Here is a 19922-nt window from a genome sequence, read left to right on the forward strand (position 1 = left end):
CTAGACATGAATGATTGTTTTGGGAAAAGAATCTGCAGTCCCAGAGGATGCGAGACGTTAGAAGACGTAAGAAGTCATCACTCTTTGGGGCGTTGGTGGGGCTTAGTTCAGAATTAAACACTGCCATCTAGAGTTTAACATTGACTCATACAGATGAGAAGAGAGCTTTTCTTTATTCCAATTAATTTATATTCAACCCAGAACATAGGTTCACTAGGGAAATTAATATATATACACATAAAAATCGATAACAAGTCTTATTATGAGAGAAATCCCAATGGTTTGTCAGTGTCCTATTCTTAAATTCTAAAAGTAAACATGCCAAGTGGCAATGCAAACACGTGGCATGACCACGAAAAACTACAGAAAATTCAGTATATCTTCAATGCAGCAAATTTGTTTCCGGTCTAATGTAAAAATATAACATACTGTAGCTGTTGAAAAACATTTAAGAACCTGAGACATTATAACCAAATGGAGATGGCTGTTTTAAAGAAAAAGAGGTTTTCATGTCAATTAAATGTACATTAAACATTTTATATATGCTAAACCTGTTAAACAACATTTCTGCACCAAACACATGGCCTCCCACAACACGTAAAATCAAATGCGCGACACATATTAATGCGTAAAATCCCAGAGCGCTTTAGTATGCGTGTATAGATCAGGTATCAGGCAAGTTATTGAGTGTGTGTGTGTGTGTGTGTGTGTGTGTGTGTGTGTGTGTGTGTGTGTGTGTGTGTGTGTGTGTGTGTGTGTGTGTGTGTGTGTGCATGCGTGCGAGTGTGTGTGTGTGTGTGTGTGTGTGCGTGCGTGCGTGCGCTCGTGCGCTTGTGTACACATACTGAGGTAGTACTGTAGGAAGTAGCCAGTCAGGATGCCGTTTGCCACCAGTGGTGGACCCCATACAAGCCGGATGGACTCTTTCTGGGCATTGGAGGTAGTCAGAATGGGCACTGGTCCTGGAACTGTCAAAAAAAGCATAATAGGTATAAAACTAATATCACCTTTCCAAGAACTAGTTGAGATTTTATTTGTCTATTTTACATTTGTGTGAAAGTTGTGAGTATCAGGAGCTGGATCGATATAGAGTTGGAGTCATCGCCTCACCTCCTTCTGGAGTGGTGAAGGTGACTGGGTCACTACTAGGCCCATTTCCCTTCTTGTTGAAGACGTTGACAGTGAGCGAATACTCTGAGAAGGCGTCAAGGCTGGGCACAATGGCATGAGTCCTCTTCCCAGGAAATGACAGCGTGTGGCGCTCAGCCAAGATCCTGTCAGGATTCAGGAAACTTCGCTTCCTCAGCCAGTGAACCTGTAAGAAGCAGGCAATGGTAAATTACTGCCGACGAGGGAGACATTTTCCATTCACCTTGACCTAAATACAGAGCTGTTTTGCTTCCAATTTTCTTGTCATTTAAGGTAAGAAACTATGCTGAAGAAAGTCGATGAAAAACAATGATCATGTTGGGGGCTTCAGTCGTATTGTCAATGCAGAACCCGTTAATTAATTCAAGCAAAGCTGACCAATTTAGGAATTATTTGAAGGAAATACTCTATGCAGCATATAGAAGTGTTTTAGCGGAGAAAACAAAAGTACTTTGTGTGTACTGCATATGGTATATCTGAGAAGATTTTTTTTGAGTAGATTCAAATGTTAACAACTTCATTAAAATAACAAGCCTTGGTCAGATGCGATGTTTGGACCTTTTACTTTCACTACAAGGTGGGTGTTGTGTGACATAATTGAAATTTGTTCAACAGCAACAAGTGGGCGAGGGAATTCAATTTCCAGAGTGTATGCTGAGTTGTCCTCGGCAGCTGGAGAATTCATTCCAATTTTTGTATGGGTACGTTAAAAACATAACATCATTCTGTCATATCTCTCTTATATCATCCAAATCAACAATCTCACTCCCCAAAATATGACATTTCCCAAATTGTGACAGGTTTTGGCTGGACGTCACCAATATGCAGTTTTGAAACTCACTTGGCTCGCTGCTTCCCTGCATTTGGGTCCTCAATCACATGCACACCGCTTGACAATACCAAACCAGCAGGCAATTAAAATTTGAAAAACGATTATTCATTTGATTATCTGCACAGGCATACAAATTTTTGGGGGTGGTACTTGATGAAAACTCACATGGTACCCCCTTAGATGACCTCTCACTGTGGCAGGCGGAACCGGGGTCCAGCTTACTCTCAGCGCAGTCGTGTTAATCAGCTCCACCGCAACATCCCGTGGCGCAGCGGTGGGAACTAAAGGACACATGGAGGGAGGTTACACAACCCTACAGAGACTACAGTCAAGCTTATGGACTCAGAAACATTACTGCACAGAAATGCTGGTGCAAGTGTTTTTGGTTGAGCTTCTAATGGTGGTAGCAAATGAGCAGGCACACAGAATGCCCCAAATCATGTTTTATGTAGAGGGGGGAGACACCAAAATGAAGCTCTACATAATTTCTGCTCTACATGGTTGCTGGAAAGGACAGAAGCTAAGCAGACTCTAGCAACGACATCAGCAGCATCACGCCTCAGTCGGCCTACGCTGCCAAGCGCGTCGTGATCTAATAAAGGTCGCGCAGATTCAGAGACAGAAGTGGTACATTTCAGATCTCACAGCTCTACAAAAGGTTATTTGCCACCTGCTGCACTCGAGGGTGGGAGAAGTCACTACAGCACAGCGGCACAGGCAAACAGGAAAAAAAGGAAAGAACTTAACCTGACACATTTTCCCGTAGACAATGGCGAATGATGACTGAAGACGGGATGGGATACCATAAAACAAAGAATTCAGGAAATCATCCAATGTGAGCTCGTTGAGCCTCAAGTTAAGAGAGAAGGGACGTTTAATGTATCTACAAATGAACGTTCCCCTGGAATTTGTGTGTGAATGTTGAGGAATGATGTCACCATTGTTGAAATGGCAAAGAAAAAAAAAAAAAAGATTATCCTCAGCAATCATTCTGTGGTGTGGCGTGTTGGGCTTTTGTTAACCTCTATCTCTGCCAGAAAAAAAGAATAGGTCCAACAATAGTAAAAAAATAATAATAATCTGATCTATATTTACAATCACATTTTTATAGTTCAGTCAAGCAATAAACAATGTGATTGTTATGTGAAGGAGAAGGAAAGGCATTGAGGATACAACCTCAAGACCAGGCGAGAATAGAGGATGTTTGTGCTGAGTGTTTGTATACCGTGTCCTTAATTCACCACAATAAAAATGATAAGAGAAGAGTTAGCAACTGTAATATAATTACCAGATAAGATAACAACAGTAAGGCAAGCTTCTTCTCTTTTGTCTTTTTATTTCCTGGCAGTCTGTATCATCTGTGGCACCATGTTGCCTCTCACAGGTCAGTATTGGTTCCACAACAGTCCTCTGGATTATGGGAGGAGACTCTATTGTCCGTGGGAATATTATGATATTTTTATGATATGTCTTGTGTTGTGTATTAGAGTAGTAAGCCCACACTTGCCAAATTTTACCTGGTCATCAGTGTGGGCTAACCCATTAAAAAGGTTAAGATTAGCGTTAAGGGAAAAAAGAAAAGAAAAGAAAGGTTTAGGGTATTTAAAATCAGTATGTGCATGCACCTCTCCCTCCCTCATCCTGACTTCCGTTGTTCAATGGAACTCAAGCTTGTTGAATTAAATGGACAGCTCCTATAGTTGCAGCCATTTCATGAACACCATTTGGAAAAGGAAAAAAATCACACTGCTTTTAGTATCTCTTGGGAAAATGTTGCATGATGCACTGAAGTATGAGCATGAAAGCTTGTTTCCCAGCATATCCACAATAAATAAGTGCTATATGTGTAGTAACTGGTGCAATATGCACTCACCATCTTCTCCAGAATAACCTGTAGCAATTTTAGGCTCCGGTCCCCAGCCAAGGCTGTTCCTGCTCTGAATTTTGATCTCATATGGGATGAACGTTGACGTGTTCCTCACAACAAAGGAGTGTCTTTTGATCATGTGTTCTGTCCAGGTGTCGTCCACAGCAAGTTTCCTGTAGCTCACTTTGTACTCCAGGCCTGGGCCATTGTGTTCAACAGGCAGCAGTGGCTACAACGGCAATATTTCATTGGATTGGATCCCAGTATATGGAAATATTTAAGTAAAGTAAAACCTTACCTCCCAGCTGATGTCCATTTGATGAGGTTGGTGGCCTTCGATTTTAATGTTTTCTGGGTTCCTATCAGGAGCTTTGAAGGGTATTTGTAAATATGGATTGTTAATTCTAATTTATATACATACAGTACTGTTAACATGAAGCTGCAACAAAATGTTGTGGAACAAAGCTGTTCAAAGCTAAGTAAGCTTACTGCTGCAGAATTACAGTGTCATTCTGGCTGGCCCGAGACAATTTTAAAAGAACTGTGAAAATTTCATCAGAGCAGAAAGCACAGATTCACGCGAGTGAGTGAGTGAGTGAGTGAGTGAGTGAGTGAGTGAGTGAGTGAGTGAGTGAGTGAGTGAGTGAGTGAGTGAGTGAGTGAGTGAGTGAGTGAGTGAGTGAGTCTCACCCGCTGGGGGGGTTTTGTAGCGCTCAGTGGGCTCACTGGGGGGGCCAGGTCCAACAGCGTTCTCTGCGTACACTCTGAACTGGTAATTAAGATGTCCGTGGAGTGCCAGCTCGGCTGTTGCCTGGTTACCAGGGATTTTGTGGAGTGCTTTCCACTTGCCTGGCTCCCATTGGCTCTCCTCATACTCCACAATGAATTCTGTATTCATGCAGGAGATCGGGGCAGTGCACGTTTAATTCTCATCACGCACCCACGTACACACCAGCACACTCATTTGAACTTCTGAAATCATGTATGGACATTGCGTTTCTGATGTATTATCTTAATGAAGGGTCAAAGTGTGGTTCAACATGAAGACATAATTTAATTAATTTGAACTAATTCAATGTGATGATTAGTTGAAGACAATGTGTAAACTAACCGGGAAAGAAAATATATTTGCCCTTTTGTTATCAGAGATAATAAATACTTTTTGCACATCTAGATGCACAAGATAAACACTTAGAGTAACACAAAATAGCATAGAAAACATTTCAATATTTCAACTTCTGTCAGCCTTATTCTATTGTTGGGAACTGTGACATTACAACAGAAATGACACAAAAACTTTGTAATAAACTTTTAAAGGGACAAAGTGTCTGTGAACATTTATTAAAAAGGAGAACCTATAATTCACATCAGTTTTGCCTCACCTATAATGGAACTGTTGTGATCACTGCCAGGTACCCAAGTCAAACGGATATGTCTCTGATTCTCAAGTTCACTTATCTCTACATTTTGCGGGGCATCAGGAACATCTGCAACACACACCAACATTACGGTCACAATAGCTTTTTCAGCATTAAACAAGGATGATTACTCGAATGAGTTACACATTGGTAATATATTGTCCAAAACATTGTATGGCACCAACAAAGTAGGTCATTTCTAATAAAGCTTGTATGCTTTCTTATGTGGTGGTCACTATTTATATATTATTATTCACGACTCACTATGCTGACCATATCAATGTGGCAAAACATACATTCTTAGTGAGACAGACTTACCGAGCACCGTGAGAATTGCAGAAACATTGGCCTCATCCAGACGTGTTCTGGCCATGCATGTATATACGCCCTCATCATTCAGGTTCACGCTCATAATCTGCAGCATGCCATCACCCAAAAAGTACCTGAACATAAAAAGCGTTAATTAGGTCATGCTTTGTAAATATACATTAACAGAAGCAATGGAAAAGTTTGATGGCATCTGCAAACCTGGAATCTTCCTCGATGGAAAATGTCATCTTCTCTCCATCCTTGATCCAAGACAACTGAAAGGAGTCCTCCAGACCTTTATCATAATTGGCCTGACACGTCAACTGGGCTGTGGTTCCACTGATGACCTGCATGTCCTGAGGTCCATTGACAATGTGTGTGGGGTCTAGCAACAGAAGAAAAAAAACAGGTCAGATTGCCCGAACCGTATTTTCAGATATCATACCTGCCGAAGGCGGCTACTTTATTAAGTCAAAAGTTTAGAATGTATGTTTGTTTGGAGATTGACTAAATAATTAGTAATTGCATCTTAAATTGATTTCCTTTCAGAATGCAATGAGACACGGAACAGCATCAATTTCAATTGAAGAAAACATTGGTTTGCATAAAATTGCTTTACCTAACTTTTTTTTTTATTTGAAAATGTACAATAAATATCAGTATTAAAAATGAAGACTTCAAGAAAATATGCCAATTTTATGCACTTAATTCCATTTTCTGAAACCAAGTCATTATAAACTGCCATCCAAAATCCCCGTCATCCTTCAGGCCAAGCATCTAATTTCTGTCAACCAGTACAACTCTTGGTAATAAGTTCATTTGTCATCATTTGGATTCATTTGTGCTTGGACCTTGAAGGACTATCTTGTTTACTAATACTTCAGCAATTTTCGTATTTTGTTGTGTTACCTTTCACTGCCAGAACAGCCGTGATAGATGTCTTGCCCTCGCTGTTATCTGCAACACAGACGTATTTGCTGCTGTCGTTCTTCTCTACACTGGAGATTTGTAATGACCCATTCTGAAGGGCAACAAATCTTTCTCCCTCAATGGTTGCTAGAGTCTCATCTTTGGCCCTGAGAGAGAGCAAGAATGCTTTCATATACAGTAGTTGCTCCATATCTGACAGCCAAGTTCCATTATGCAGAACTAAATTAAAAGCAATATTTTACAGTGTTCACAATATCACGTATATTTATTTTCTTCAGGGTGAATTGGCAACATTTCCAACATTTCTCGAACTAAGTTTCTCAGAAGAGTGGAAGCTGCTGTAGGCTATTGCAACAGTGGGAATAACTCCATCCATCCATTTTCTATAGCGCTTATTCTCATTAGGGTCGCGGGTGAGCTGGAGTCTATCCCGTGTGACTTTGGTGAAGAGGCAGACTAGCCAGATATAGACACCACACTGTTATGTGTAGTCTTGTTGACAAACTGCATCCCTTCACTCTTACGTCTTATGCATAACAGCCAAGTGTCTCTGTAGTCAGCCCGTTCCGATTGTGCTCGTGTTCATTTCAATTTTAGGCGCTCTCAATTTGTGACCTTCTATTTCTATCCCTGTTGAGTTGCTTACATAACCCCCCGCTACAGATGTAGCTGGTCAAATCGATAGGCGTATGTCATATAGTGCACTTAATTGGTACTTCCCATGGCACTAAACTGGCTCATAAATGGGAACTGTAAGGCAGTTAGTTATTTTGAGATCAAATGACTACCGTAATTTTCGGACTATAAGTCGCACCGGAGTATAAGTCGCACCAGCCATAAAATGCCCAAAAAAGTGAGAAAAAAACATATATATGTATATAAGTCGCTCCTGAGTATAAGTCGCCCCCCCACCCAAACTATGAAAAAAAACCGCGACTTATAGTCCGAAAATTACGGTACATTTGGTAGACTGGTTAGCACGTCCGCCTCACAGTGCAGAGATTGTAGGTTGGATTCGAGTTCTGGCCTTGTTCTCCCCATGCCTGCGTTAGTTTCGTCTGGGTACTCCACTTTCCTGACACATTTCAATAAACAGGCGTGGTAGGGTTATTAGCCACTCCAAATTGCCCGTAGGTGTGAGTGTGACTGGTTGTTTGTCTGTTTGTCCAGTTCAGTGTGTCCCTTGCCTACTGCACAAAGTCAGCTGGGATTGGCTCCAGCACGCCCGCAAGGCTCGTGAGGAAAAGCTGTTCAGAAAATGAATGGATGACTGCTACATAGTGTGCAAATCTCTATCAGTTGTCTCCATACCAGAATATTCAGAAGACCGTTTTTGTTGCAGCAAGTTTCAATTTAATAAAGCCCATTTCTCAGTCTTATAATAATCTCAATTCATGTCAGTCAAATTTTTAAGTGGATCATCCCCAGACACAAACTAGTAAGACCAAAAAGTGTATCTGGAGGGTGTAAGATCCCCTTAAAAGGAAATGAAGCAGAGCTTTAATGCTCATTAATAGAATCTAATTAGCCCCAATTTCGAGGATGGCAAGGATAATCTCATTAAGCAGACAGAAGCCCATGTGGCGTGAATACCTGAAGCTGTGTGGTTTGAAAAGTTGATTCACACACTGCAGTTATACGCGTTTTTCCCCTCAGTCACACTCAGTGATGTGTTTATTTACGACCAAGACCACCCCCCCAAAAGATTCCACTGTGAGTACCTTTGTGTCATTTCTGTGAAATTTCTCACCAATAATCCCGTGTGCTTCTTACCAAGACATAGTGGGAGGTGGCGAGCCAAAAGCACTACAGTTCATTGCCACATCTTCGCCACGTATCACTGCGTACTCGAGGTAGTCCGCGGTCAGGATCAGAGGAGCCATATCTATAAGTGAATGGAAAAATGACCAATGTCGTGTTCATGCTATATTAAAACCCACACAAAACCACCAACTAATTACCGTAATTTTCGGACTATAAGTCGCGGTTTTTTTCATAGTTTGGGTGGGGGGGCGACTTATACTCAGGAGCGACTTGTGTTTTTTTTTTTCAAAAAATTTCAAAAAAAAAATAAAATGAAACCGCGATAAACGAACCGCAATGTAGCAAGGGATTACTGTAATTTGAATTTCAAGTGACGACAGCAGCGCGACGTCGTGTCAGCAGCAGCTCGTCGAGTCAATCTTTGTCCTTTATGTAAACAACCGCCGCGCTGCTGACGCAGCGTCGCGCTGCCTCGTCGTTATTTCACAGATCTACTATATAACTATATTGTAGCGTTAACAAAGTTCAAGGAAAGACGTGGGTTTGGTAAACGGCTCTTTATTTAACAAAACAAACTTACAGGCGTGTGGCGGCGTGGACTTCCAGCCACGGAAGTGGAAGAGAGCTCCATACAATAGGACCGGGCGTGAGTAAAAGCCATGACCGAGCCCCATCCACCGTCCTCGGACAGCCACCCGGCTGAGCGCCGGCCCTCGACTTCCATCCACGGAGGCGAAAGACACCGGGCGTGCGTAAAAGCATTGTCCGAGCCCCATCCACCGTCCCTGGACAGCCACCCGGCCGAGCGCCGGCGCCCGACTTCAATCCACGAAAGTGAAAGAGAGCGCTGCTAACGTCAGCAGCGCGACGCGACGTCGCGGTCGCGCGTCAGCAGCGCGGCGTCGCGTCAGCAGCGCGGCGGTTGTTTACATAAAGGACAAAGATCGACTCGTCCAGGGACGGTGGATGGGGCTCGGACAATGCTTTTACGCACGCCCGGTGTCTTTCGCCTCCGTGGATGGAAGTCGAGGGCCGGCGCTCAGCCGGGTGGCTGTCCGAGGACGGTGGATGGGGCTCGGTCATGGCTTTTACGCACGCCCGGTCCTATTGTATGGAGCTCTCTTCCACTTCCGTGGCTGGAAGTCCACGCCGCCACACGCCTGTAAGTTTGTTTTGTTAAATAAAGAGCCGTTTACCAAACCCACGTCTTTCCTTGAACTTTGTTAACGCTACAATATAGTTATATAGTAGATCTGTGGAATAACGACGAGGCTGACGTCAGAGCGCACGCGCGGCGATGTTGACAAAGGACGAGGAATTTGATCGATGGATTTAATGATTTAGAGTGCACAGATGGTTTGATAACATGATTGCTTATATAATAGTTATTTGATATATAATTTATATATCGTTATATGGGCCTGTGGAATATTTTTAAGTGCAAGAGCCGTCAGGGGCGCGCACGCATTGTTGACAAAGGACGATTGATGGATTTAATGAATTGGAGTGACGCAGATGGTTTTATTAACGTGTTATTTATGTAATAGTTTTTTGAATAACTGAATTTTACGTCAGGGCCGTTCTCAGCTCTTAGTTTGTCTTTATGTCACGTTAGCATACCTATCGTTTAGCCTGTTGTTGCTCGTTCATGACTGTTCTTGGTGTTGGATTTTGTCGAATAAATTGCCCCCCAAAATGCGACTTATACTCCGGAGCGACTTATATATGTTTTTTTTTCACTTTTTTGGGCATTTTATGGCTGGTGCGACTTATACTCCGGTGCGACTTATAGTCCGAAAATTACGGTAGGTTTCATTCTTCTTTCTATGTTAATTTGTTGATCTTCAGTCATGTGGTGGCAGCTTAGCTTTGTCTTTGATTTTCTCAGTTATACAATGTTGTTAAAATGTAAGCAATTATGTTCTACGGGGACTTTAACAGCTTCGAGCACAGTAAGTAATCGTCTCTCCAGGAGAGCATGACACACATACTGTACATGAGAAGTATACAGTGTGAATAAGTTCTTGTAAAAGGGCACACAATTACAAAATCAGTAAATGACACCAATATGAATATGTTTTAAGTGTAAACACAACTTCTTAAAACATGTCTTTGCATTACGTTTATCTTGTATATGCACTCGTGAAGATTTACCCAAATTGTCTACCCGTCTTCATTAATGCATGATTGCACTTTATTTCTTTTCATAAGAATGTTTTATCTGTACATGTGTTTAACATTTTACTTGTAAACATTTTATCTACACTCCTGGATTTTATATGTAGCGTGGACTGGAGAGACACCATGTCTTTAACATACTTTGTAAAAAAATATGATTCTGATTGTGACCTAGAGTTTTTTAATACACAGCCTACTCACTCATGACCATGATGTTAATGTTGGCCAGGACAACGCCATGTCTGTTGGCTGCTTCACACTGGTATACGCCACTGTCATCTGGCATGGCATTGTGGAGCACCAGTGTGTCATCAAGCACTCGTTTGTTGTTCAAGGGGTCATCTAAAAAAAGAAACACTAAATCATGTTAAAAATTGTTCTGTTGAATTCGCAATAAAATTCACCGTTTTTTTTTTTTTTTTTCCTTAAAGATGTGTGCACCAAAACTTGCCATTTTAAAGACCACATATGTAGGGATGCAAGTTTATCTACACATGACCATTACACAGAAAAATTGTGAGAATATCTCGCAGCTTCCACCACTCCTGGGAAGACTTTCGACAGAATGCTGACATGTGTGTAAGGGAATTCTTGCCACTGCATCTGGAAGAACATTTGTCCAGTCTCTGTTTGAGTTGATCCCAAAAACATTTGTTGGGGCTGAGGTCAGCACGCTTGTTCTTCGACACTTAACGGACTCCACTGGGGCGCAACATAAAAAAGGGACGTCAGCAAATTTGTTCCGCTAAGTTGGAATCTGTGGCCTGTGGTGTCAACATGTTAGGGCTATAATTGTCATGCTTTTTGAAGAGTCACGTTCATCTTTTTTGCTGTGAAGAGGTGCTTGCTTGTCATCTGGAACTCTGTGTTTGACAACAGCGACTGGTGTGCAAACAGATGCATGAAAACATGACTTTCCATCACCCACCTTCAAAAACATGTCCATTCTTTCTCCACATAATGTCTGGTTGTGGTTTCCCGCTGACCGAGCACTTGATGTGCACATCAGAGCTGATCACAGTCAGCTGGCTATGAGGCGGCGCTGTCAGCCACTTTGGAGGCTCTGGGAGTTGTTGAGAAAAAACATGTTGTGGTTGCTTTGTGTTAAATCAGCTGTCATCACTGAGTCAAAACAAAAGTGCCCACGGTGTGCTTCTTGCATAGTGAGCATCTCATGTTGACTAACCTTCTACTATGACGTCAAAGTAGTGGGAAGCCTTTCCAGCTGAGTTTTTGGCTAAGCACATGTATTTGCCCTCATCACTTTCCTCTACTGCAGCGATGGTCAATAATTTTCCATAGTTGTCCAATTTTACTCGAGTGGTAAGCTTGTCTCCCATCTTCATCCATTCTATCGTCGGAGTGGGACTGCAAAAATATACATTTGTAAGTCAGTCAAGGCATAGAAGGTAAATGTTATTAGGAATTATAAAAATGCGGTTGCAGTACGGATCCTCACTTTCCCCCTGGCACACACTCAAGCTGAAGTTCAGCTCCTTTCAACAGCACTTTCTCTGTCTGGACACCAGAGGGCAGCAAAAGGCTGGGTGTTCTCACAGGGGGGCCTGCCACAACAACAGTCCTCCTCACTTTTATGCATAATTTAGTGGGCATATCAGCAAAAGCTATTTACATCTCCCAGTTGTACTGCTTCAAATTTTCAAAAGAAGCACTAAAATGAAACATCTGTGTTTTGCTGGATCTGATAAAAGAAGTGGGGCAGGGGGAATCACTCACTGACGTGTCTGCTGTCAGCAAATTTATTCGCTGGTGTCCCTGCAGTGGAAATAAAACATTGTAAGTAGAATACACATACAGAGGTTTCAGCAGCTATCCCAAGTAAATACCCTGCCCAACACACCCCAAGTAAGTCTATCAAGCAAGACAAGCCCTGCTTTTTGGTATGCAATAAACAAACATGTTAACTAGGGAAATATGGCAAGCCTACAAAGAAAAATCCAAGTGCTCTATACGTCAAAGTGACTTCTTTTTGTACACCATTTCACAGATGTCTCTTATACTACAATAGTAGTTTTGATTGAACCCTAATACACCTACATGGAGTGACCTCGACAGCCATAGCGGGTTTGTGGACAATTGTGCGTATGCGAAGAAAGTCGGCAAAGCAGCAGTAGTCCTGACGACTGTCTTTCTGTAAGGCATGAGAGAAGTACAGGCTGCCGTCAGTGCCCATGGAAACCCTCTCATCTTGCTGAATGTGCTGCAGATCTGCAAAAAGAGTGAACATTTCACTTAGAAACAGGATTCTGATGCCAAAACAACACTAGACATGCTGTATGCCGAGCAACAAATATGTGGAATGAGCAAGATGTTTTTTTACACTCTCACAAGTTCATTATCAATCAAAAAGCATGGATCGAAAGTGACAGAGAACAATTATTAATACACAATTTTTAGGAATAATGTTTTTAAGAGCCATGACTCAGATTTATTTGACAACAAATCAAGGAATCGTGGGAAATTTTTTATTGCATCCAATATAGTCACACGTGACACGCGTGCAAATCTGCAGCTTTTTCATCTCAATAAAATTTTGAATTCATTTTCTGTCTGCATATGTAGACTGTTAAAATTACCATCAACCACCATTTCAATACTACCATTGCTAAATAAACTAGGGAAAAGAAATCTGTGTTTTGTAGAATCCAAGTTATGGATTAAAAGTTTTGATGAATACTTGTCTTTACAAACACAATAGTTTCGTTTTCTACAGGATGTGCATTTGATGTGTCTGCAAACAAATCTACCTGTGAATGTTCTTTAGCCAATTACAGTGATAGTTTAAAAGGCAAACAACTGTAATTATTGGTGCAGTAGGTGTCGAACTGCATGGCATGATTTGCTAATGACAGTGTTAAGTGTCTGACTTTGGTGACTCAATTGCCTATGTCACCGCAAAGATCTAATTACGACCAGCAACCTGTTTTGTTTGTGTTACAAAATACTGTCCACTTTTTGGGCAAAAATCAGCAGGTTTAGAAAATGAATGGATGGATGAATTTGGGGGTACAATGTAGTCTCATACTATTCTTGACTTCAACACAAAGTGTACTTGAATGGAACCAGTGAACTCCAATTGGAAGTGTGCTGGTTTGCACAGACCTATTATTTATGTCTCGGGTCACTGAAGCTTCATTTAGAGTCTCATTTAAAGCATAGCCTGAAGTCATTGCCTAAGTCAATACACAAAGCAAACTCATAAAACACTTTGAGTACAGAGTTATGTTCCATGGCACTTGGGAGAACTCGGCGTCTATTCTTCTGCATTTGGGTCGTATATAAAAGAAAAGCACAGCGAGCACTTCTTTTGAGTTCTGACTTTCTGTCATTTGTTTGAGGGCTCCTCGAGAGGCAGACACTTGGCTCAGTCCTCTTCGGGAAAAACAGAGGTCACCTTTTGCTCAACAAATCACTTTGTTTTGGCAGAGGTTTGAAAAGTGACACAATGTGAGGTAAACTCAAGTGTGGATCTTTCTTTTCCGCACAGTGTTTGATTGCGGCCATACTATGCAGTAGGTCTGCGCAATTATGGAGCAAAAATAATAATCTGGATGATTTTCATTGATATGAAAATAAATTTCATTCAATCATCCATCTTCCAAACTACTTATCTTCACGAGGGTCGTGGACGATAGGAGGAGAACACCCTGAACTGGTCGTCAGTCAAACGTGAAAAAAATGAAACATGTCTTGTACTTAAATATACGATGTAGTTGTTTTTCTGCTGTGTTTGGTTTTCCAGTCAACTCGAATTGAGCAACATACATGCATACAGCAAATTCACTTAAGGCATGCTTGGAGGACTTAAGGGTGGATGATTCCCATAAAGCACAACGGGGCACTTGGCCTTCCTTCTTCAGTCTAACATCCCTTCGACAAATGCAAGCATTCTGTAACGAGTCTTCCCACAAGTCCTATTGTGGCAGCAAATGAGGCATCAACCCACATTTTCTTCCCTTTCCACATTCTAGATGGCAAATGGTCAGGTTTCCCACTGCTTTGGTCAATATAGTGTAGGTCGATGCAAACAAACATCACAATTCAAACATCAGGTAGGGCATTCTGCATCAACTACCTTCTACAGTCTTGCTTTCAAATACTGAGACTAATGTCATAATCCAATCTAATGATGACATTTCCAAGTAGCTACCAATTATGAGGCTCTTATCCCTGATATGCCTGGTTTGATAACAGTTGGTTTCATCAAAAAATCTAACATCATTGGATTGTGTAATGTTGTGGCTGGTCAGTGTAAATGACAGACACAATTGTGATCTTACCAATGGACATCCAGTGGATCTTTCTTGGGGGAACGCCTTTTGGAGGGTTACACCGCAGGACGAAAGGTTCTCCCTCCTCAACAACAATTGGTTCTATCGTCTCCTTTGGAAATTTCGGCATACCTAATCAAAGGGAAAGGAAATAAATATTAAAACAAATAGCCTATCATGGCAGTAATTTGTCTGCAGTTGTTCACAACAGTTAACCTTTTTCCAGTAAATGTTACTTACTAGGTACTATCAGCTCAATTGGCTCAGTCATGGCGGTTCCCAGCTTGTTGGAAGCATAGCATCGATATTTACCCTGAAATCGAGAAAGGCTTTTGTTTTGAAGCACAAAAGTACCATCCGTGGCAAGTTGGTCACTTCTGATAGTTGCAGACTGGGGAGGAACAAAGTCGAGATCATCTTTTGTCCATCTGTATCTGCTCGCAGAGAACAAAAGGCAGAGGGGTGACATGAATATTAAACAGCTGATCCCATTTTTGTACAGTTAGCATTAATAAAAATAATATTGCTTACTCTGGGGGAGGGTTTCCCTTTGCTTCACACCTGATTGTCACGGTGTTGTCGTAAGGAAGGGCAACTATGGGACCCGTCGTGTGAAATATAATAGTGGGAAGCTGCTCCACTGTCGTTAGAAGACAAAAGCATGCAATGTAAAGACGAAAATGAACCAAAAACAACATTAGTATGGATGCACAATCTGATGATCTTAACATGAACAATAAGATAAAAAATGTGATTCTGATGTTGTTCAGACCAGAAGAGAAAGCCTTGCTAGCCCCGATGGCCCTCCAAGGATGTATCGAATGTATGTTCAATACTGATGGCGAGCTGATCACTAATGACTCTCCTACCTTCAGGGGGGATATTGAGGCTTGTGGCCTCAGTGCTCAGAGCCAGCAGCAGAACAAAGTGGAGGCTCCCTGCCTGCCTCATCACCCTCCGCTGGTCAGTGGACACAGAGGAGTAATGGAATATGCGTTGAGAAAGATCAATTGGCAATCCTTGGACTTTCTAAGGCACAGCAAACCTGCAGAGAGGCATTTTAAAAACACGGTCATGGCAAGTCTATTTCGTTTAGAATAAAAAGGCAAGATAATGGCACTGCAAGCGTCTGCTCTAATTATATGCAGAACTGAGTAAACCTTTCAAATGAAGAGTTGCTTGTCTGCAAATGAACAAGGTGGTGGTGTTCAAAATCTGATCTATAAATAGTAATTTATGTAAAATGGATGGCTGCCCTGCTATTGGCTGGCAACCAGTTCAGGGTGTCCCCCGCCTACTGCCCGATGACCGCTGGGATAGGCTCCAGCACACCCGTGACCCCCATGGGGGACAAGCGGTATAGTGGATGGATGGATGGATGGATGGATGGATGGATGGATGGATGGATGGATGGATGGATGGATGGATGGATGGATGGATGGATGGATGGATGGATGGATGGATGGATGGATGGATGGATGGATGGATGGATGGATGGAATGGATGGACGGACGCCAGGGAAATCAAAAGGAAAACATCGCTGAGATTTAAATCCCATGAAAAAAAATGAAACAAGTCACACTATTTCTCTAGGCTTTTTGCTGAGAAATTCTGTTCTGTTCAAAATAAGCTTTCCCTCTAGGAAATAATGATGTTCTTCATTAATGCGTGTTTTCAGGAACATTAGCCACAAGGAGTCTATTAAAATAATACAGTAGTACTCACTTTCAGAAAAAACAACAAAATGAACAAAAGCACAAATCAGCAATAAACAAACATGAGTTCAATTAGTAACTTTTAAATGAAAGTGTGTCAGTTCTCACCAACAGCACTAAAAAAGAAAGAAAAAAGTGAAGACTGTCAAGAGCATATCAAAGCCTCAGGTATGGCCATTTCAACCAGTCAAAAGAAAGATGGCATTCAATAAAGCACAGTCCCAAGTCAAGGCCACCCCAGTCTGTCTCGTTTAATTGAAAATATTCAAAACATTCTGGGCAATAGAGTAGCAAGAATGTGCAATACATAGTCAGTGTGTGTGTGCAGCCACGCTGCAAATGTTTTCCGATACAGGTCCATAAACTGGGATGTGGTGGTTCAGAGCCTCAATGTCTGACCAGGTGCAAACAGACATTAATGAAAAGTGAAAATATTTCCTTTATCTGCACCTTCTCCTGAATGTGCACCAAAATTGAATGGGTTCATTAATGGCCTACACGTGCCACCCTTTGTACATAGTTTCATAGAAACCCGGTTCATAGTTTTTACATAATCCTGTTTTTAAGTAATTCAATAACCCCATTCAAACTGAGGCCACTTTTCACTTTTGTTCAATATAGTAATGGAGATTTAAGAAAATGGCGTAAATGAGTCACCACAGAGTTACCGCCAAATATCACACTTGATTTTAAAGCTAGCAACACAAAATAAATCATCTTACATAATATATTATGCAATCAACGAATATTTTTATAATCAATTAATCGGTCGATTATTTTGTCAATTAATCGATGAATCGGATTAAAAAACAAGTTTTAATTTCAATCGCTTTACTCAAAAACAGGACAAAGGATTTGGACAATTTAAAGTAAAAATTGGTCTAGAAATGATTAATCATTACTCAAAACGGTAATCGATTAATTTGATAATTAGTTGTTTGTCATTCAAATAATGATTGTAGCTCCGATAAATGTTATAAATTAGTTCAGATTTGAATTTTCGAACTCATTTCATTGATATTTTATTACTAATTCGAAACTTTTTCCTCAACCAGTCTATTTGGATTCCATGTTATTGTGGGCATGGCCTTAATGAATGCAAAACAAATCCAGTGAACATAAGCCAGTTTGTATAGCGTCACATGTACCTTATTGTTGGGATGTTGTTGAACAATGCAGCAGAAAAATTGTCTGCAGATAACCCTATTTTTTCTTTCGTCGGGTGGCATGGCATGCTTACTGTAAACCCAACTGGCACAAAAGCTGAGCTGCTGTCTGCTACGATGGCTGGATCCAAGTATCAGACTAGACATTGGCTTAAGCCCACCGGCGTTTCACGGTTTACAGCGCTGAGTCTGCAGCGGCATCCTTGGCAGTGCCAAACGGCTTCGCCCTGCAGCTAATCCCGCTATCAGAACAATGAAGGCTGGGATGTCCGACAATGACTGAGTATGACTTGTAAAGATGTGAGTGGGCATGTGTTAGCCCTTCTTAGCGATGCAGGGTAATGTGGTAATTGGTGTTGACTCGATTCAAGATTAAGCTGCTTGAATTTAGAATCAATTAAACAAATTGAGAAAGCATTATATATTACATAGACCTGATGTGATTATCTTCCTTGGATTAAATGGTAAATAAAGCTGGCTAGATGTTTGTTGTGGTGTAGTAAACACGTTTTCCCACTGTCAAAACATGATAAGCTGCTTTTATTCTATTACTATTGTGAAGTGCAGGCTCACATGCATTCTCACACGCAGCTTTCGACCGAGTTATCCATTGCCAGTACAATAGTTAAAGACACGCTTTAGTGCCAAGAGAGCAAACAAGCTGCTTACAGAAAGGCCCTCGGTAGTAGGCAGTAGCAGACGTTTGGGCCTTTCATTTAAATGTGTGTGTCAATCCCAACAACACAGCATCAACCAGACCCCGGCACATGACATCCATGTGCACAATTCCACTAATTGCACTCCTAAAGAACATGAATTACTTGTTATTCACATGGGGATCTGTCAACCTGCAACTTTGATGATAACACAAGTAATCTTTAATGTCAGTGTGAGCAGAAAGCTAAGCATTTCTTTCAGTGCCATCCAGCACCTGAACACATGGCAGATCATGGCCTTAAAGTCTTAGGGATTATGCTACCTAAGCCTGTGTATGAAAATCAGTTGTGGCTACCATGCTACACAACTAATCCTTGCCAACACACAATTTAAAGTACAATACAATTAGAAAATACAACCCAAATATGAACTACTTGTTATATCCACCTCCTGTAACTCACAAAGTTGCTGCATGAAATGGAAATAAAGCATAATGCCCAATTAAATGTTGTGTGCAAACAGACTTTTAAGAAGTACTTACTAATTGTTGAGTCATTCTACATCCTTATGTGCATGACGGTGAAAGCTAGAATTCCAGAGACAGCACTATCAGGAGAGCGTTCCAACTCCTCTCTCTGAACGAACACATTTGACATCATGTTCTTCCTGCTCCACCTCAGGCCTGCCCACTTGAACACGCCCCTCTACTCAAGCGCCCAAGGGTTGACAGGAGAGTCGCTCAAGTGACATATGTTGCCAAAGCCTCTCGCCTGGCAAAAGAGGCTCTCTAAGCCAGTGACAAAGCCTCCACTGCGGGGGGCCTGTCGGGAGCATGAAAGAGGAAGTACGAGCATATCTGCTTCTTTTTTTTTTTTTTTTTAACTTGGATTCCTCCATCACGCCTTCCACAAACTATGCATGCCCATTTACACTGTGCTCATGATTTCAATGCAATGTGTCTGAGCGCCATTGAAAGGAGCAGGGAGTCATCTTTTTGAAGATTGGGGCTTTTGTAGAGAGAACTGTCTTTGCCTTGACTTGCTCCAGGCTACTCGTACAGTAACTGGAGGAATGGGAGCACATGCTTGAAAGAGAAATGTTGTTTTCCTTTCTTCTTTTCTGTAGTTTGTCTATCTAATCTTCTTAATTTGGCCTTGAAGTATCTTTTTTTTTCTCCCAAAGTTGCAATTACAACTTCAATAGTCCAGTCGTGATCACGGCAGATGGAATAATCATGGCAAACTATTCCACTCTCGTCCTTCAAGTGGCGGGATTACACATGACATAACGTGACATCACTGTCACACGGGACCCTAATGCAAGCAAACTGTAAGGTGAAGCAGCAAAGTGAAAATAATACCCTGAAAACAGAACTATGAGGCAACCTAAGGCATGTAACCCAAAAGTCAAGTCAAAAAGTTCAGGTGATGTGGATTTATCTGATGAATGATCATACCACCAACGCGAGATGAATCAGAGGACCATGTTTAGACGATCAGGGCTCACTTTGCACAAGAAGCAATGACTCAGAGCTTCTATACTTTTCCCACTGCAGAAAAAATGTCCATGACTGGCGTGGGTGTTTAAAAGCAGACATTTGTTGTCACTTCAAAAGGACCTGTTGCCGACTGAGGTGTGCATAGCT

General features: G+C 41.5%; 1 protein-coding gene across 10 annotated transcripts in view; it reads right to left on the bottom strand.

Moving 5' to 3' along the window:
- The window catches only part of LOC119133942 (neural cell adhesion molecule L1-like protein), a 55695-nt gene that overhangs the window by 20166 nt on the left and 15607 nt on the right, over positions 1 to 19922 (bottom strand). For 3 of the 10 annotated variants that reach the window (XM_037270325.1, XM_037270308.1, XM_037270316.1), the window contains exons 1-22: positions 18819 to 19073; positions 15609 to 15784; positions 15271 to 15379; positions 14980 to 15173; positions 14749 to 14871; positions 12506 to 12676; positions 12185 to 12223; positions 11907 to 12012; positions 11634 to 11815; positions 11376 to 11510; positions 10649 to 10789; positions 8279 to 8390; positions 6485 to 6651; positions 5795 to 5960; positions 5585 to 5709; positions 5231 to 5335; positions 4539 to 4736; positions 4147 to 4217; positions 3855 to 4077; positions 2147 to 2262; positions 1111 to 1315; positions 846 to 968 (exon numbers count right to left, since the gene is read on the bottom strand). In XM_037270325.1, coding sequence (XP_037126220.1) covers positions 846 to 968; positions 1111 to 1315; positions 2147 to 2262; positions 3855 to 4077; positions 4147 to 4217; positions 4539 to 4736; positions 5231 to 5335; positions 5585 to 5709; positions 5795 to 5960; positions 6485 to 6651; positions 8279 to 8390; positions 10649 to 10789; positions 11376 to 11510; positions 11634 to 11815; positions 11907 to 12012; positions 12185 to 12223; positions 12506 to 12676; positions 14749 to 14871; positions 14980 to 15173; positions 15271 to 15379; positions 15609 to 15690 — 2893 coding nt within the window. In that variant the 5' untranslated portion in view covers positions 15691 to 15784; positions 18819 to 19073. Of the gene's footprint in view, positions 1 to 845; positions 969 to 1110; positions 1316 to 2146; positions 2263 to 3854; positions 4078 to 4146; positions 4218 to 4538; positions 4737 to 5230; positions 5336 to 5584; positions 5710 to 5794; positions 5961 to 6484; positions 6652 to 8278; positions 8391 to 10648; positions 10790 to 11375; positions 11511 to 11633; positions 11816 to 11906; positions 12013 to 12184; positions 12224 to 12505; positions 12677 to 14748; positions 14872 to 14979; positions 15174 to 15270; positions 15380 to 15608; positions 15785 to 18818; positions 19076 to 19922 lie in introns of those variants that run through there. The other 7 variants (XM_037270343.1, XM_037270334.1, XM_037270300.1 and 4 more) reach the window with 5 other exon arrangements.

The sequence above is a fragment of the Syngnathus acus genome, chromosome 2 (assembly GCF_901709675.1).
Source record: "Syngnathus acus chromosome 2, fSynAcu1.2, whole genome shotgun sequence".
NCBI lineage: Eukaryota > Metazoa > Chordata > Actinopteri > Syngnathiformes > Syngnathidae > Syngnathus > Syngnathus acus.